The sequence below is a fragment of the Triturus cristatus genome, chromosome 7, assembly GCF_964204655.1.
Source record: "Triturus cristatus chromosome 7, aTriCri1.1, whole genome shotgun sequence".
NCBI lineage: Eukaryota > Metazoa > Chordata > Amphibia > Caudata > Salamandridae > Triturus > Triturus cristatus.
Genome location: NC_140590.1, coordinates 1,722,237,970 through 1,722,256,564, shown reverse-complemented (window position 1 = coordinate 1,722,256,564; position 18,595 = coordinate 1,722,237,970). Strand labels below are relative to the sequence as shown.

The window sequence follows — 18,595 nt, the reverse complement described above, 5'->3', positions numbered from 1 at the left end:
ATTACCACAGATGCTTCTGCCGGTTGGGGGCCTCAGCTCAAGTCGGACAGTACAGGGAGTGTTGGCCTCCCATCAGCAGGGCTACCACAACCACCTCAATCTCCAATTAATTTGTCTCTCTCTCTCTCAAAGTCTTCCTTCTTCTCACTCAAGACAAGGTAGTACTAGTCAAGTCGGACAAACATGTTCACCATGTATTAGGTATAAAAACAGGAAAGGCTCTCAATGTCTCTCACTCACAGACCACCTGGCATTGGATGCTCCATTAACACATCTACTTGGTGGCAGGCTACTTTCTGAAGGAGAACAAGGACCTGGCAGGCCTGCTCAGAAGGACACATCAATAAAACAAGTTGGAACTCCACCCACAGGTTCTGGTCTACTAACTCCAGAGTGGGTGCACTCCACACATAGACATATTTTCATCCTGGAGAAGGCAAAATGCCCACCTTTCACCTCCAGTCACCCACAGTCCATTTGCAATGCATTGTGGATGAACTGGTCATGGATTTTTGCTTATGCTTTCCTGCATCTCCAGCTCCTTCTTTTTGTGGTGGAGAAGTGCAGCAAATGTCTCAAACCCTCATCCTCATAGCCTTCACCTGCGCCAGGCAGCCCTGAAAGTCTGCACTCCTTGAGATGTCACTTAGTCCACACAAGAAACTTCCCAACAGGCCTGACCTTCTCACCAGGAACCAAGGCAAGATCACACACAGACCCCAAACAGCTCAGCCTAGCGATTTGGTACCTGGGTGCAAGAGTTTGGTTACCTACATCTCCCACACAATTGCATGGACTTCGAACAAGAACCCTGCAATCCAACCGCATGAGCCTCTTACCAGCAAACTGTAACATATGTGTCCACTACTGATTTCCCAATCATAAGATATTGGCAGCTCCACATCAAAATTGAAGTCGATGCCAATGATCCATTAACACGAGGCACTGATGTCGGTGTCGAAGGCTTCTCTGATGCTTAGGTCAAACACCTCAAGGCGTGGACATTCAAAAAGCTGGTATATGTTCTTCATAAAAAAAACTGAAGAAATTGTTAATTTATCTTGACACAGGTAAAATGCTAGCCAGACTTCCGAATCCAGCAATCATCCTCTTTCCTAAAAGAGATGCTTCATCTTCGATCAAGAACCTCAGTCCACTCCTCATACACTATCAAGCCCCAAAAGGATTAGACCTGCAGCTATGTTCCTGATGCCCTTTCCACCACTCCCCATTCCACCTCCTCCTCCGGCACCTCCTTGGCCTCCACACTCCCCTCCACGTGACACACAGGATACGGACTACAATCAGGGTATTCGTTGTTACCCATAGAACCCCTACAAGGCGACCTTTAGACCGCAAGAGGGAGACAATCCACTGGAGGACTATGTAGTGGACCTACAGTATGACCCTGATCTCGCGCGATTTCCTGCTTGAGGAAACCTCACTGGAGAATACTACTGCATATTATGCAGTAATACAGCAGGCTTCCCAGCACCATTTATTCTAAAACTCCATGCTGTGAAAGATGAGGACAACTTCCTCATAGAAATGTTGTCCAAGACAGAGCAGTCTCTAAACTATCTTCCCATGCTTAAGGGGATTGTAAAGTCCATCAGTGACACATTAAAGGAGCCTATTAAGACCACTATTGTGACTCCCCAGATTGAAAGATAATATAAGCCTGCCTGAGAAGATCTGGCTTATATTCATGGACACATGTTCCCGGATTCCCTGGTAGTGCACACTGCTCAGAAGAAGGCTTCTGCACCGGCTACCAATGATACTTCTCCCCAAAAAGGGAGTCCAAAAAGACTGACAGCGTAGGGAAGTGGATGGCACTTGAAACAGCCACTCATTAGCGAATTGCCAACTCGTGGGCCTCCTCTCCAGGTACAAATATTACCACTGTCAGGAAATGCATGCGCTCATAAGCCTCTAACTGAGGCTGACTGCAACAGAGGACAAGACATGGTGGCCAAGGGCAAAACAATTAGCAATGCCAATATTTAGTGTGCCTTTGATGCAGCAGGCACAGCAACTAGAGAGGTCAGCACTCACGTCCTACTTTGTAAGAGTGCCTGGCTTAGAGGTCGACCAAATTCTTGAGAAAGTCTAAAAGGATAGAGACACAGCAGTTTACGGGTGCCCTACAGTCTCTCAGTCCCAAGCCTGATTTTCATAATCTGGGAAGGTAACAAGCAAGGGAGCTCGGGGCAGAACACCTCCCATCAGCAGTGCTAGGAGCCCTTTCAGGACTCCCAATCTGAATCCTTTGAGAGGGGAACCTACAGAGGAAATGGGTGGGAGAAAGGTAGAAGTGGTGGTGCAAAGGGCTCCTCAGCTAAAAAACAGAGTGATTCCCCTTCCTCCACCCAATCACACTGTGCCTGTTGGGGGAAGACTGAGGCACATTGTGTCACATGGGAAAAGCCTTGCATTAGATCTGTGGATCATCCCCATTGTGAGGGAAGGTTAATAAATTGAATTTCACACACCCACTCTCCACATCCCACCCCGCAGTCATGTACTACGTTCAGACCACTTTCATCTTCTGGGGGACGAAGTGCAGTCACTCCTAGCAGCAGGCACCATACAACTGATACCCGTACACCAACACAGGCAGGGATGGACTTGCTTTTTCTTCCTCATCCCCAAAAGGACGATTTACTTCGACCGATCCTCAGCCTCTGACCATTGAACAGGTTGATCTTCTTTGAACGCTTTCCCTTGATCCTCTTACAAGATGTCTTCCTGCTGCCACGCCAAGGAGACTTAATGTTGTCACTGTATTTGATAGATATGCTCTTTCATATCCGCATACACCCAGCATACCACCAGTATCTTCACTTGGTATGTGGCATTCACCACCAGTTCTAAGTTTGCCTTTGAGAGTTACTATATGTCCAAGTGAGTTTACAAAATCTCTGCCATTCGTGGCAGCCTATCTGTACAGGAACACTGTTCACATGTGTCCATATTTAGACAACTGAATGATAAATAGCAACAGCACACAACAATGCCTAGCATGTTCTCAGCTAGCAGTGTTTCCATCACGAGCTAGGTTTCAGCATTAATTAAAAAAAATTTGCATCTACCACGCCAACAAATTCAGTCCTTCCTCAGTTTAATTGTAAACGTACAAATAGGCAAAGCATATCCGAGAACCAGGGTGATGGGATTCCAACGGCTGCGGCCTCTTTTTCAAAGACATTGTCCGATCACTTTACACGCTAACAAAAGTATTGCAAATTATGGATTTGTGGCATTGTATCACACACCATGTTATACATGGGCCCATTACAATGGTGCCTCTCATATCAAGGGACGCAAGCAGATGGGTTTTCCAAGGATCTGGTGTTGGTAATGACCAGGTATGAACGTTCTTCCCTTTGGTGGCACAGCAACACCCACCTGCTCAGCAAGATGCCTTTCACATGTGACCATCACTACAGATGCCTGTCTCATGGATTAAGGAGCTCGCCTCCACTAGATCACAACTCAAGGCATCCAGGCTCACTAGGGTGTTATATCAGCTACCTGGAGCTTTTAGTCATCAGACTAGCCCTCAGATCCTTTCTCCCACTCTTAAGGGAGGAAACTCTACTCAGAAAAGCAGATAACATGACTACTATGTTCTGTACCCAGAAGCAGGGGGCAGACCCACTTCACCCAGCTTTTTCAACTAGCACAGGAGAGCTGGCATTGATCATCACACTTCAACCATCACCTGTTAGTGGAGCATCTAGGGAGAAAGTTGAATAATTTTGCGGACCTGCTCAAAAGGATGCACCAACAGGTTCATGAATCGGAACTCCACCTGAAAGTCATCCACAGGCACTTTCGACGTTGGGGTACTCCATGAATAGACCTGCTCACCATTTCCAAAAAGGTAAAATGCCAAAGTTTTACCTTCAGTTATCCACAGCAACAGTCCTTGGGCAATGCACTATGGGCGAACTGGCCAGGTATATTTACCCATGCTCTTGTATCTCTTATCCTCATTCCATACGTGATAAAGATGATGCATGTCAATGACCCTCTTCCTAGCAGTATGAACTGGGCAAATCATCCCTGGTACTCAATGCTACTTGAGATGTTAGGTAGTCTACAGTAGAAGCTACCAATGAGACCAGACCTTCTCACCCACAATCAGGGTCAGCTTAGACACTCAGATCCCAAACAGCTCAGTCTCGCGATCAATCACCTGCTTTCCTAGAGTTTGTCTACCTTAGCCTCCCAGAGAAATATACGAGTATTCTACAGGAGGGCAGAAAATGGTCATGCGCTACTGTATTTCTCAACAATTAAATCCATCTACTGTTTTGTGCAGGAGCTTATTGCCTACCATCTACACAAGGCAGGTCTAGCTTTCACTTCTATATGCTCACACGTGACTGCAGTTGCAGTGTACCTCCAAAGCAGACTGCATTCATCGATTTTTACGGTTCTTGTAATTAAAGGTTTCGTGGAGGGTCTAAAGAAGGTAAATACTCCAAAGACACATTCTGGAAACATATTGTGTTCCTCATGTGGCTTATGGGCCCTCCTTTTAAATCTCTGCACTCATGTGAGATACTGTTCTTATCTTAGAAGGTGGCTGTCCTAGTAGCAATCACCTTGCTGAGATGCATGAGTGAGCTCAAAGCCCTCACAATAATCCAACCATGTATCCAGGTTTATAAACATGGGGTAGTGCTTTTTACCAAACCTAAGTTTCTGTCTAAATTGATGTCATTATTCCACATGAACCAAACTATTGAGCTACCCCTTTTTCCCAAAACTAGATCTGTAGCAGAAAGGGCACTTCATACTCTGGATGTTAAGAGGATGCTTGTGTTTTATATTGATGAAAGTAAACAATTAGAAAGCCAAATTAACTTTTCATAGCTTTTGCCCAACCGTACAGGGTATGTGCCATCTTTGAAGCTGGTACTTTTATGTAGAGAGTTAAATATATCTGTATCTAGACCTTCTATGCTAAAGCCAAACACTCTCTCCTTGTGTCTCCAAAAGCACACTCTACAGATAATAAATTAGCCACAGTGGATTTTTAGGTAGCATCCCTCTCATGGACATCTGCAAGTTAAAAACACTTTGCAGCTTATTTACAAGCCCCATGTGCCGCCGGTGCGTCACTTCTAAAATGGGAAAAGGGACATACCGGCAACGCAAAGGGCTTATAAATAAGTCCCTTTGTTTTATATGCTGCAAAGCATATGAATATACAGTGCTACATCCTATAAGTAACATTTTCCACATGGTAAATCAGTTGAATTTTAAGTGCAACAACTGCAGCATATATAAAACAAAGTGTTTTATACTGCAGCAGATATAAAACAAACCCCAGGTAATGACTGCTGTGTGTTTTGGGACTCCGGCATAGGTGGCACTGAAATGTGTGAGGAATCCCGGTATCAGTGATGTGCTCCGACTGGCTGCATGGCACTGTGCTGTGCAATGCCTACTGTATGGAGGTGTCTAATCATTAGCGTTACAGTGACCGTCTGTACCTGAAAGGCATAATTCCACTTTGTCATGGTCTCAAACTTTTATCAAGCACTACTGTGTGTATGTGTTAATATGCCAAAATGCCTTCGTTGCCCAAGCTCTATTAAGAACATTATTTTAAACACTGCATCCTCGGCTATCTAGCCACCGCTTTCGAGAGGGGCAACGTTATAGTCTATGCAGAGCATGTGCATCTACAGCCACACAAGCTACAACTGGGAAAGTTTACTTAACCTTGTAGCCTTCTGTTCACAGCGTGTAGTGCTGTTGATTCATATGCACCTTCCCACCTCCCTGGAAGCCAGTGCTGATCACAAATGTTTTCTAGGTCTTTTCATGTATTCACTTTATTATGCAGAGTACACCCTGGCTTCGACGAAAATACTCTGCTTACACTGCTTACATGCTGAGCAGAAAACAATCTGAGATGGAGCCTGTGTGCTGATGCACTCTGGACTAAAAAAAGGAGACAGAGGGCCATATTATCAAGAAAGGCGATAATTCCAATAGAAGCCCAGGTTTGATGTCCTTCACACCAGAACCTGGGCTTCTATTGGAATTCTGTAGGGCATATTATCAATCCCCTTATCGCCGCTTTAGCTGTAGTTTCCTGGCGCTAAAGCGCCGATAATGTTATCGCCCTTCTTGATAATATGGCCAAAAATGTCTTCTGATTCAAACTTCTTAAAATAAAAAAAGTTGCAAATGCCAGGCCCCAACACTAGATGGCAGGAGTATGCAAAGCATGTGAATATACAGCACTACACCCTATAAATGAGCAGATGCTTACACTATAAGTAACATTTTCCATATTAAATGGTAAATCAGTTGAATTTTAAGTGCAACAAATAGACAACAGCACATATTTACAAGGGCTTTATCTCCGCTTTTTTGGCTTACAAAGCCAAAAAAGCAGAGATAAAACCAGCGCCCTATTTCCAATGAGATGCAAAGTGGGCATAACTGGGCGTACCCCCGATGGACTACCTTGCAAATATCACTGCTGTTTACATCGCAATATTTACAAGGCAGTCCACATGATTTCGCCAAAATCTAACGTCTGCTAAAATCCTGACTTAGCCATCCCTAACAAAGGGGGTGGATTATGCTGATACGACCCTGTGGGTCGTATCAGCAAGGTTATCACCGTTTTGCAGGGAACATCGCTGGAAAACCAGTGATGTTCCCTGCAGAAGGGCGATAACCTCGCTATCTCTGGAATTTTTATTGCCCTGGAGTAATGCGTTGGTAATTATGTGCTACCAGGGCGATAAATACCAGAGATAGCCTGCGATAATATAATTATCGCTAAGCACGGCCAGTGATGATTATCGCTAGCCGTTGTTAATATGCCCCAAAGTGTTTTAACATGCAATTTTTAAGATTTATTCTGTTGTAAAACTGAGCTTGATATTAGCGTCGCTACCCGTGAAAGTTCCTTTCCAAGCTGGCAGGATGCATGTACAGGATGGGCAGAATTTTTGATGCGAGACAATGGCGGAGCAGTTTTGCTGCTGGTTGGTTAACTTGGAGAGATTTGCGAGATGGGAGAAGTCGGTCCGGGGCGAGGGGGGTTCTTGGTTCAATGGGCTTGATCTCTCCCCTGAATAAATCGATGACTTTCGGGCAAGCTGTGGTCTAGGCCAGTCGCTTTCACTTCAGAGAACTTAAATGTGTTTTCCAGTGCTGCGATGACTTGCATTTCTCTCCTGTTTTTGCCCCTCTAGGGATGGCTCCCAAGCTTCAGACCCAGGTAATGACTGCTATGTCTTTTGGGACTCCAGCATGGCTGGCAATGACGTGTGTGGAAGCCCGTGTATCAGTGGCGTGCTTCAACTGGCTGCGTGGCACTGTGTAATGCCTACTTTATGGAGGTGCCTAATCATTGGCATTACAGTGACCTTCTGTACCTGAAAGACTTAGGGGCAATTATCAAGGGCAATATCGCCGCTTTAGCTGCACTTTTTGCCGCCAAAGGGGCGATATTATTACTATTCTGTTTCAAGCCACTATCGCTGGATTTAATCACCGTGGAGATATGCCTTGATAATAATGCGATATCTCAGCGATTAAATCCGGCGATACGCGGCGTTAAACAGAATCGCGCAAAGCGGGAAATGCGATATTTATCGCGTTTCCTTGATAATATGCCCCTTAGTTCTCTAATGTATGATTCTGTATTGTAACTTAATTATGTCTCTCTTTGTGTAGGTCTTCATTGGCCTCCATAGGTGATTTAGGTGCATATTAGCAAGGGCTTTATTGCCGTTTTAGCAGTTAGCGACAGCTCTCAGGCGATAGCGACCGGTTTGGGGTCTGCTTTGCATGTCAGCAATATTTATCGCTAAGGACATGCAAAGTGAGGGTACCCAAACTGTTAGCGACTGAAAGCAGTCGCTAACACAGCTATTGCCTATTAGCAACGCAGGCTTTGCGATAAAAAAAGTCGCGCTAAGAGCGATTATTGCCAGAATCTAACACCTGCTACAAACATTACTTACCTGTGTCTTCAATGGGAGGTGGATTGTCAGGTTAAATCCCCACTGGCGTTAATGCCTGAATATCGCTGGATTTCCAGCGATATTCAAGTATTTCACCGCTATCGCTGGATATATTAGCACAATGGAGATAAACTTTGCTAATAGCATGTTTTCTCCGCTAACATATCCAGCGATAGGCAGCGATAACCATAAACGTGCTAAGCACGTTTTGCGATAAATATCGCAATTCCTTGCTAATATGCCCGTTAGTTCTATGTGTATTGTTCCTTATTGCCACCTAAAGATGCGGCTTTCTGTCTAGTTCTTCATTGTCCTCTATAGATTATTTAGTTCTATGTGTACGGTTCTTGGTCACCTGAAGACAAGGTTTTCTGAATATTTCTTTTCCCACGGCTCATGAATTAGTTCGATGGTACTGTTCTTTATTGTCGCCAAAAGACGAGGCTCTCTATGTAGTTTTTCATTGTCCAGTAGAGAAGATTTAGTTCTCTGTGTATGGCGCTGATTTGTTGTTCTGTAAGTAGGTCTTTGTTGGCCGCTGTAGATGATTTAGTTCTCTGTGTATAGCGCTGATTCATCGCTCAGTATGTAGTTATTCTTGGCCACTGTAGATAATTTAGTTCTATGTGTATGGCGCTGATTTCTCGCTCTGTATGTAGTTCTTCGTTGGACACTGTAGAGGATTTAGTTCTCTGAATATGGTGCTGATCTGTCGATCTGTATGTAGTGCTTTGTTGTCCATTGTAATTGATTTAGTAGTCTGTGTATGTCGCTGATTTGTCGCTCTATATGTAGTTCTGCGTCGGCCACTAGAGATGATTTAGTTCTATGTGTATGGTTCTGATTTGTCGCTCTGGATGTAATTCTTCATTGGCCACTGTAGATGATTTAGTTCTATGTGTACATTTCTATATTGTCACCTAAAGACATTGCTTTCTGTGTAGTTTTCCATTGACCACTGTGGATTATTTTGTTCTTGTGTATAATTATGATTTGTAACTCAGTCTAATTTTTCATTTTCCACTATTATTATTATTTCATTGTCCGTATTACACATGCGGCAGATTTTCCTTCATTGCTTTGGGCAAACCTTCTAAAAGGTGTACCCGGCGCAATGAAGGCAAATGCACCGTATTATGATAAATGCTCTGCCCCAGCCGTAAACTCATGCTGCCCTGGGGGCAGCGCATTTATGTGAAAAATGGAGCTGCTCGTTTGAAGTCGCTCCACATATTCACAGTGTAGGCGGCAACCTTCCTGCACTTTGAAGAAGGAATAGAGATCCCCTTGCAGGTGGGTGCAATGAGCCACTGCATCCGCCTTCTTGGGGCAGTCTGGGGGTCCATGGGACCCCCATTTCCCTTCCAGAGGACTGCCATCAGGTGGCACATTGTCAGTGCACCTCTTGAGAGCTTCTTTGGCTCTGTGCCCACTTCTGTAAAACGGCACGGACGTAGAGGCAAAGGGATTCCCTCATTTGTATGGGGCAGGCCCACAATCAAATGAGGGAACGCCCTCTGAAGATACACAGGGTCAAGACTGATTTGCATATGGCCAGGTCTAAACTGGGGTGGCATGGTGAGCAAAAGAATGATGGATTTGACCCAGCTCTCGTGACTGGGGGTGAATGTTTTGATTTGTTCTGCATTCCGTCCATCAATTGTGTGTCTTTTGCTTTCTCAACTTAAGTGCACCTGGTATGCCCAGACGTGGGTCCTGGGCTCACTGTGCCACTGGAATTAAGCTATCCTGGCTGAAGAGGGGTGAAACCCCGAAACCGGTCATAGGATGCTTGTTTCCAGTCCAGGGAGGACCTGACTTGGCAGTTCGGGCTGGACTGTTCCCATGAGGCACATGGTCAAGACTGATTTGCATATGGCCAGGTCTAAACTGAGGTGGCATGGTGAACAAAAGAATGATGGATGTAACCCAGATCACTTGACTGGGGGTGAATGTATTGATTTGTTCTGTATTCCGTCCATCAATTGTGTGTCTTTTGCCTGCTCACCCTATGTGCGCCAGGTATGCCCAGATGTGGGTACTGGGCTCACTGTGCCACTGGAATCAAGGTATCCTGGCTGAAGAGGGGTGAAACCCTGAAACCGGTCCTAGGATGCTTGTTTGAGGTTCAGGGAGGACCTGTCTTGGCAGTTCGGGCCTGACTGTTCCCATGAGGCACAGGGTCAAGACTGATTTGCATATGGCCAGGTTTAAACTGGGGTGGCATTGTGAGCAAAAGAATGATGGATTTAACCCAGATCTCATGACTGGGAGTGAATGTTTTAAGTTGTTCTGCATTCCGTCCATCAATTGTGTGTCTTTTGCTTTCTCACCCTAAGTGCGCCAGGTATGCCCAGACGTAGGTCCTGGGCTCACTGTGCCACTGGAATCAAGCTATTCTGGCTGAAGAGGGGTGAAACCACGAAACCGGTCCTAGGATGCTTGTTTCCGGTCCAGGGAGGACCTGGCTCGGCAATTCGGGCTGGACTGTTCCCATGAGGCACAGGGTCAAGACTGATTTGCATATGGCCAGGTCTAAACTGGGGTGGCATGGTGAGCAAAAGAATGATGGATTTAACCCAGATCTCTTGACAATGGGTGAATGTTTTGATTTGTTCTGCATTCCATCCATCAATTTTGTGTCTTTTGCTTTCTCGCCCTGAGTGCGCCAGGTATGCCCAGATATGGGTCCTGGGCTCACTGTGCCACTGTAATCAAGCTATCCTGGCTGAAGATGGGTGAAACCCCAAAACCAGTCCTAGGATGCTTGTTTCCGGTCCAGGGATGACCTGGCTTGGCAGTTCAGGCTGGACTGTTCCCATGAGGCACAGGGTCAAGACTGAATTGCATATGGCCAGGTCTAAACTGGGTAGGCATGGTGAGCAAAAGAATTATGGATTTAACCCAGATCTCTTGACTAGGGGTGAATGTTTTGATTTGTTCTGCATTCCATCCATCAATTGTGTGTCTTTTGCTTTCTCGTCCTAAGTGTGCCAGGTATGCCCAGACGTGGATCCTGGGCTCACTGTGCCACTGGAATCAAGCTATCCTGGCTGAAGAGGGGTGAAACCCCAAAACCGATCCTAGGTTGCTTGTTTGCGCTCCAGAGAGGACCCGGCTTGGCAGTTTGGGCTGGAGTGTTCACATGAGGCACAGGGTCAAGTCTGATTTGCATAATGCCAGGTCTAAACTGGGGTGGCATGGTGAGCAAAAGAATGATGGATTTAACCAGATCTCTTGCCTGGGGGTGAATGTTTTGATTTGTTCTGCATTCCGTCCATCAATTGTGTGTCTTTTGCTCACATCTGTAAAACAGCATGGATGTAGAGGCAAAGGGATTCCCTCGGTTGTATGGGGCAAGCCCAAAAGCAAATGAGGGAATACCCCTGAAGGTATCGCTGATGCTTTATGTGCGCCAGCGCTATCTGTATTACGGAAGGGGCGCACAAGCATCTGCAGCCCCATCTGTAATTCCAAAGTGCCCCCGGGGGCGTGCAAAGCGGGCATAAACACCCGTTGTGCCCCGGAGGACTTGTATAATCCGGCCCAGGTGTTTTAGTTCAAAGCACATGGTTCTGCCCATCATCTATACTTTAAGATGCAGGTCTATATGTATAGTATGAGTTGCCTTGCTGTAGGTGACATGTCTCTGGATATCCCTGTCAATAGTGTAATGAACCTACATAAATTACTCTACTGCTAACAGAGGTCCAACTCTTTATAAAACTTTCTCTAGCATTCCACTTAAGTTCTTTGAGGGCTGCCTGCCAAACTTCAAGCACTTGATGATCAAACAAGCAACCTACATCCAACAACGCGAATGAAATAAATTCAGTTTTACTGCTCTCCCCCTAATGTCTGTTTATGGTTCCTTTCCAGCCTAGTGCGAAGAAGTCACAAGAGACTAATCCAAACTGCTAGAAGCACAAATAAATGAAGAAGCCATCAGCCTTGCCTGAAAGAGCCAAGCATGCCCTCTTGACCGCGTGCCCTCCATGCTTATTGCCTTCCTCATATGGATCCGTCATGATTGACAGCTTGGATGTTGTTTTTCCGAAATTGCAGGAATACTTAATAATCATCCATGGGGTGTTAACCTGTGATCTTTTGCAACAAATAAAATCTTATCAAACTAAAGCATGTTTTGCCTCATTGACAAGGGTGTATGGTCACCTGGGTTGTGAGATGTGTGCAATGCACACACAGCTGGGAGAAGCAAAGTCTGCACTCATCTCAGAAGTAATTAGTTGTGGTCACTAGGGAAAAGTCAGAGTATCATTGGTATCTTGATTGAACTGAACTGTGACCACCTCTACCAGCAATGAAAATGTTTGCACAAGTTGTTTGTCAATTTCAAAAAGGTCTTAGGCATGAAGTTATGATGAGTTCACATGTTAAGTTTGGATGATGATCTCTCACAACTCACTGTTGTACCCCGCTACCCATGTTTTCAAACCTGGAGTGGTTACATGATATACGATGGGGGTGTCCAACAAGTGCAAGAAGGGCCGGATCTATGTCATAATTTCAGGCTAGTTGCTAACTATTATTTCCATTGAAATTCATTGTATGTTAATTGAGCTCAAGTTGATACCATGAAAACACACGCCTGTCTCCAGCCTTCCTGGACTTATGTGGGACACACCTTGTTAGAAGCGAGTTTTACTATTTCCTGAGCTCCCCTGTCCTCCAGCATGCTCCAAGAGCCTCTCATTCCAAACCTAACACCCACCACAGTCGATGGCCGTCTTTGAGCTTCGCAAGGTGAAGGGGAAGTCTTGCTTCATCCCCTTGGCTCCTCCAGCCAAAGAGGCCAAACTGGTGCTATGTGGGGCTCACACTTCTAATGCATTTCCTAGCTATTACTCACTATGCACAGGTTCTTGCAAAAGCACATGTTTTATTTTGCAGGCTTCGAAGAGCTATTTTACTTTTCAATGGGTGAAAGGGTTGAATAGGAATAGTCCTGAAGAACATTCATTGAGATGGTAGCTTGGTAAAGTGTATGAGCTGAGTGTGAGTGTAGCGCATGAGTGGAGAGTGTGAGTGGAGTGCTAGAGTGCATGAGTAGAGTGCTGTAGGCAGCCCCTTTGAAATGTAAGTGGGAAAGGGAATAGCTCCGCCTCTCTTACTTTTCGAGTGACCCATCCTGCCAACACCTAGTTACCCTTTGTCTCACTGCTTTGAAAGAATACACAACGGCCAACTACAACTCTAATCACCGTCATGTGACCCAGAACACAGGCTGCAGGCACCAAATGGCTTGGAAAAGAAAACGCCAGCTTTCCAAAAGTGCCATAATCAGAATTGTGACTTAAAATTCGACTTTACCATTAAAGAGGATTTTAAATTACAATTCTTTTGATGCGACAGCCCAACCACGTTGATGCTAGTGTCGATGTACAGGTGGTAGACTGACTTGGGTCAAAAACTGATGCAGTTAACTTTATGGTTGTTTGCATGTGTGTGTATGTGTGTGTGGTAGGTCTCTTCCCAGTAAACCACCCAACTGGACCTTCTTGTAGGATGTCACATCAGTTTTTGTTTTTCTTCATTGGTGAGTACCCTTCAAAAATTCAATGGTGCCTCCACATCTTGGCAAATCTTGATGCAAAAAAGCTAGTAGTTTCAGAACCACAGAAAGTTCTGTAGCTCTTTGAGAGTGGGTGGAGGTGGCCAGGTGCTGGTTCCACTTGTATTTTGTACTCAGGGACAATCTAGCAGAAATATTTCACACTCATGGGGCAGAAGGATTAGTTACTTACCTGTAATCCTAGTTCTCTTCCAGGGGTATCCTCATCAAAGTCATAAGCATTAGAATATTCCCGCCCATGTGCGGGATCCCGGAAACAGTATATTATATGTGCCCCACATATATATATATACATACATATATACCTATATGTATACACAAGCAATTGCAGCCCATAACACCCTAGAGCTGAACCATGCTGTAAGGAATTTCCACTATACATAAGAAAATAGCATTATAAACATGAGAAACAACATTATAACTTGTTTGGAAACTGTTTTAATGCTTAGAAAACAGCAGAAATTCTTAGAAAACACTGAAAGCATAGGAAGCTCCCAGGCTGCATTGCAAATACCCAGTCTAAAAAGACTGAAAAGCTAACTAATAGCTGCATAGCAAAAAACTGACATAGTGCCTTTAAGGCACGCCTGACCCCCACCTTCCCATCATGCCTCAGGGGTGGCAGTTAGGTTAGTTGTTCTTTGCGGAGACTGAAAAGTCATGGCACAAAGAAATAATAACCTCTGCAAACTATCACACCTTTGCCCGGGGAGGCGGGAGGGTTGCTTATGACTTTGATGAGGATACCCCTGGAAGAGAACTAGGATTACAGGTAAGTAACTAATCCTTCTCTTCCAGGGGATCCTCATCAATAGTCATAAGCATTAGAATAGAATAGCGAGCCTCACCTCATTCCCCTGCGGGCAAAGGAAAGAAAAAACAGAGAAGGAACAGTAAGTTTAGATAGACCCCGCTACCCAAACAGGTTCCTCAAGGAGGCTTGGCCTACTTGGGCATCCGCCCTGGAATCGGATTCGAGGCAGTAGTGCCTGGTAAAGGTGTGAACCGATTTCCAAGTGGCCGCCTTGCAGATCTCTGCCATTGGAACGTCATGCAAGAAAGCTACTGTGGCCACTTTCCCCCTAGTAGAATGAGCCTTAGGGGCCAAAGGTAAGGGCCTTTTCGCCAGCTGGTAGGCTAGGGTAATGCAGGAAACAATGCATCTGGAAATGGATCGCTTAGCTGCTGGGAAGCCTGTTCTCATGGCGCCATAGTTGACAAACAGCTGATCCGTCTTCCTAATGCCTCTGGTACTTGCCAGGTAGAATTTAAGTACCCTCTTGAGGTCTAAGGAGTGGAGCGACCGCTCAGCCGGGGTCACTGGATACGGGAAGAAGGATGGCAGAGAAATGGACTGATTAATATGAAAATCAGACACTACCTTAGGGAGAAAAGATGGATGTGCCCTTAAGACCACTTTGTGCTGGTGAAAAACTGTGTACAGCTCTTTAGTACAGAGAGCCTGGATTTCGCTTACTCTGCGTGCCGATGTAATGGCTACCAGAAAAGCGGCCTTCCACGACAGATGCTGTAAGGAAGCTCTGTGGATCGGCTCAAAAGGTGGGCCCATCAACTTGGACAACACTAAGTTCAACTCCCACGGAGGAGAAGGGTTTCGAACAGGGGGGTAAACTTTCTTCAACCCCTGCAAGAAGTCAATGAATCAGAAGTTGGTCGCACTCTGCTCGTCACACCAGCAAGTTGCCCCAAGGAACTGTGGTCAATGTAGTGGCGACGGCGAGTACGCCTATGCCACGGTGTATGTAGAAAAGTATGTGTTGCATTAGCCATCCCTGGACACGTGTTTCGAGGTAGTTGCCTCTCGTCAGCAGGGAGCAGGTCAGTGTAAAGGGGTGCCGCGTGGACTGCCAAAATGTAATTAAAACAGGTAGAGTACCTCTCATGGCGCGCAGGTGCAGGTCCAAGGCTCGTCAGCCCGTTGGCTCAAGGGAGCCGTAATAAATGAATCAGAAGTTGGTCGCACTCTGCTCGTCACACCAGCAAGTTGCCCCAAGGAACTGTGGTCAATGTAGTGGCGACGGCGAGTACGCCTATGCCACGGTGTATGTAGAAAAGTATGTGTTGCATTAGCCATCCCTGGACACGTGTTTCGAGGTAGTTGCCTCTCGTCAGCAGGGAGCAGGTCAGTGTAAAGGGGTGCCGCGTGGACTGCCAAAATGTAATTAAAACAGGTAGAGTACCTCTCATGGCGCGCAGGTGCAGGTCCAAGGCTCGTCAGCCCGTTGGCTCAAGGGAGCCGTAATAAATGAATCAGAAGTTGGTCGCACTCTGCTCGTCACACCAGCAAGTTGCCCCAAGGAACTGTGGTCAATGTAGTGGCGACGGCGAGTACGCCTATGCCACGGTGTATGTAGAAAAGTATGTGTTGCATTAGCCATCCCTGGACACGTGTTTCGAGGTAGTTGCCTCTCGTCAGCAGGGAGCAGGTCAGTGTAAAGGGGTGCCGCGTGGACTGCCAAAATGTAACTAAAACAGGTAGAGTACCTCTCATGGCGCGCAGGTGCAGGTCCAAGGCTCGTCAGCCCGTTGGCTCAAGGGAGCCGTAATAAATGAATCAGAAGTTGGTCGCACTCTGCTCGTCACACCAGCAAGTTGCCCCAAGGAACTGTGGTCAATGTAGTGGCGACGGCGAGTACGCCTATGCCACGGTGTATGTAGAAAAGTATGTGTTGCATTAGCCATCCCTGGACACGTGTTTCGAGGTAGTTGCCTCTCGTCAGCAGGGAGCAGGTCAGTGTAAAGGGGTGCCGCGTGGACTGCCAAAATGTAATTAAAACAGGTAGAGTACCTCTCATGGCGCGCAGGTGCAGGTCCAAGGCTCGTCAGCCCGTTGGCTCAAGGGAGCCGTAATAAATGAATCAGAAGTTGGTCGCACTCTGCTCGTCACACCAGCAAGTTGCCCCAAGGAACTGTGGTCAATGTAGTGGCGACGGCGAGTACGCCTATGCCACGGTGTATGTAGAAAAGTATGTGTTGCATTAGCCATCCCTGGACACGTGTTTCGAGGTAGTTGCCTCTCGTCAGCAGGGAGCAGGTCAGTGTAAAGGGGTGCCGCGTGGACTGCCAAAATGTAATTAAAACAGGTAGAGTACCTCTCATGGCGCGCAGGTGCAGGTCCAAGGCTCGTCAGCCCGTTGGCTCAAGGGAGCCGTAATAAATGAATCAGAAGTTGGTCGCACTCTGCTCGTCACACCAGCAAGTTGCCCCAAGGAACTGTGGTCAATGTAGTGGCGACGGCGAGTACGCCTATGCCACGGTGTATGTAGAAAAGTATGTGTTGCATTAGCCATCCCTGGACACGTGTTTCGAGGTAGTTGCCTCTCGTCAGCAGGGAGCAGGTCAGTGTAAAGGGGTGCCGCGTGGACTGCCAAAATGTAATTAAAACAGGTCAAGTACCTCTCATACACCGTGGCATAGGCGTACTCGCCGTCGCCACTACATTGACCACAGTTCCTTGGGGCAACTTGCTGGTGTGACGAGCAGAGTGCGACCAACTTCTGATTCATTTATTACGGCTCCCTTGAGCCAACGGGCTGACGAGCCTTGGACCTGCACCTGCGCGCCATGAGAGGTACTCTACCTGTTTTAATTACATTTTGGCAGTCCACGCGGCACCCCTTTACACTGACCTGCTCCCTGCTGACGAGAGGCAACTACCTCGAAACACGTGTCCAGGGATGGCTAATGCAACACATACTTTTCTACATACACCGTGGCATAGGCGTACTCGCCGTCGCCACTACATTGACCACAGTTCCTTGGGGCAACTTGCTGGTGTGACGAGCAGAGTGCGACCAACTTCTGATTCATTTATTACGGCTCCCTTGAGCCAACGGGCTGACGAGCCTTGGACCTGCACCTGCGCGCCATGAGAGGTACTCTACCTGTTTTAATTACATTTTGGCAGTCCACACGGCACCCCTTTACACTGACCTGCTCCCTGCTGACGAGAGGCAACTACCTCGAAACACGTGTCCAGGGATGGCTAACGCAACACATACTGTTCTTTATACATCGTGGCATAGGCGTACCCGCCGTCGCCACTACATTTACCACAGTCCTTTGGGGCAACTTGCTGGTGTGACGAGCAGTGTGCGACCAACCTTTGCACAACCCTGCAAGAAGTCCTTGACCACCTGCATCTGGAAAAAGGAAGGTTGACTGGGAGACCTCCTGTAAGCTGTAATGGCAGACAAATGGACCCTGATGGATGCATACTTCAAGCCTGATCTAGCTAAGTGAAGGAGGTACGGAAGGATGACGTCCTCCTGCCCCTTTGTAGGATCAAGGTGATTCTCCCTACACCAAATGAAGAACCTCTTCCACTTAAACGCATAAGACGCTCTCGTGGAGGGTCGCTTCGCTTCTTTGAGAATATGCATGCAGTCAGGTGGTAGACCTAAATGTCCGTATTGCAGGACCTCAGGAGCCATGCTGTTAAGTTCAGTGAGGGAAGGTTGGGATGTAGAATCCTCCCGCCCATCTTGGACAGCAGGTCCGGCCTGCAAGGCAGTCGCCTGTGAGGTCGCACTGAGAGATGGAGAAGGTCCGGGTACCACCACTGGCGCGGCCAGTCCGGAGCTATGAGGATCATCTTCATGTCGGATCTGAGCAGCTTGGATACCACCTTCGGAATCAGAGGCAGGGGCGGAAAGGTGTAGGCAAATGTCCCTGACCAGTCCATCAAAAGAGCATTCCCCCTGGTCCCTGGACGGTGGAATCTGGACACGAAGGCGTGGCATTTTGAATTTTCGTTGTCTGCAAACAGATCGATTTCTGGACGACCCCAACAACGGAACAGGTCTGTCACCACGTCGTCGTGCAGCACCCAGTCGGGCTGATCTTCGAAGTGCCTGCTGAGTGCGTCTGCCTTGATATTCAACTCCCCCGGAAGGTGCACTGCCACTACCGAGAGGTTCCGGGCGAGCAGCCAGTGCCAGATCGCCTGTGCATCCAGGGAGAGGGGGCGTGA

At 46.9% G+C, this 18,595-nt stretch overlaps 1 protein-coding gene and 1 long non-coding RNA gene across 3 annotated transcripts in view; one reads left to right on the top strand and one right to left on the bottom strand.

Moving 5' to 3' along the window:
* LOC146812897 (ovostatin-like) overlaps window positions 1–12,146 on the top strand; it is a 433,862-nt gene extending 421,716 nt beyond the window's left edge. Inside the window, exons 36-37 of one of the 2 annotated variants that reach the window (XM_085619962.1) lie at window positions 7,236–7,261; window positions 11,889–12,146. In XM_085619962.1, coding sequence (XP_085476088.1) covers window positions 7,236–7,261; window positions 11,889–11,930 — 68 coding nt within the window. In that variant the 3' untranslated portion in view covers window positions 11,931–12,146. The remainder of the gene's footprint in view (window positions 1–7,235; window positions 7,262–11,888) is intronic. The other variant, XM_085619963.1, reaches the window with a different exon arrangement.
* Window positions 1–18,595, bottom strand: part of LOC146812896 (uncharacterized) — a 395,123-nt gene that overhangs the window by 266,491 nt on the left and 110,037 nt on the right. The gene's annotated exons all lie outside the window — the stretch shown is intronic.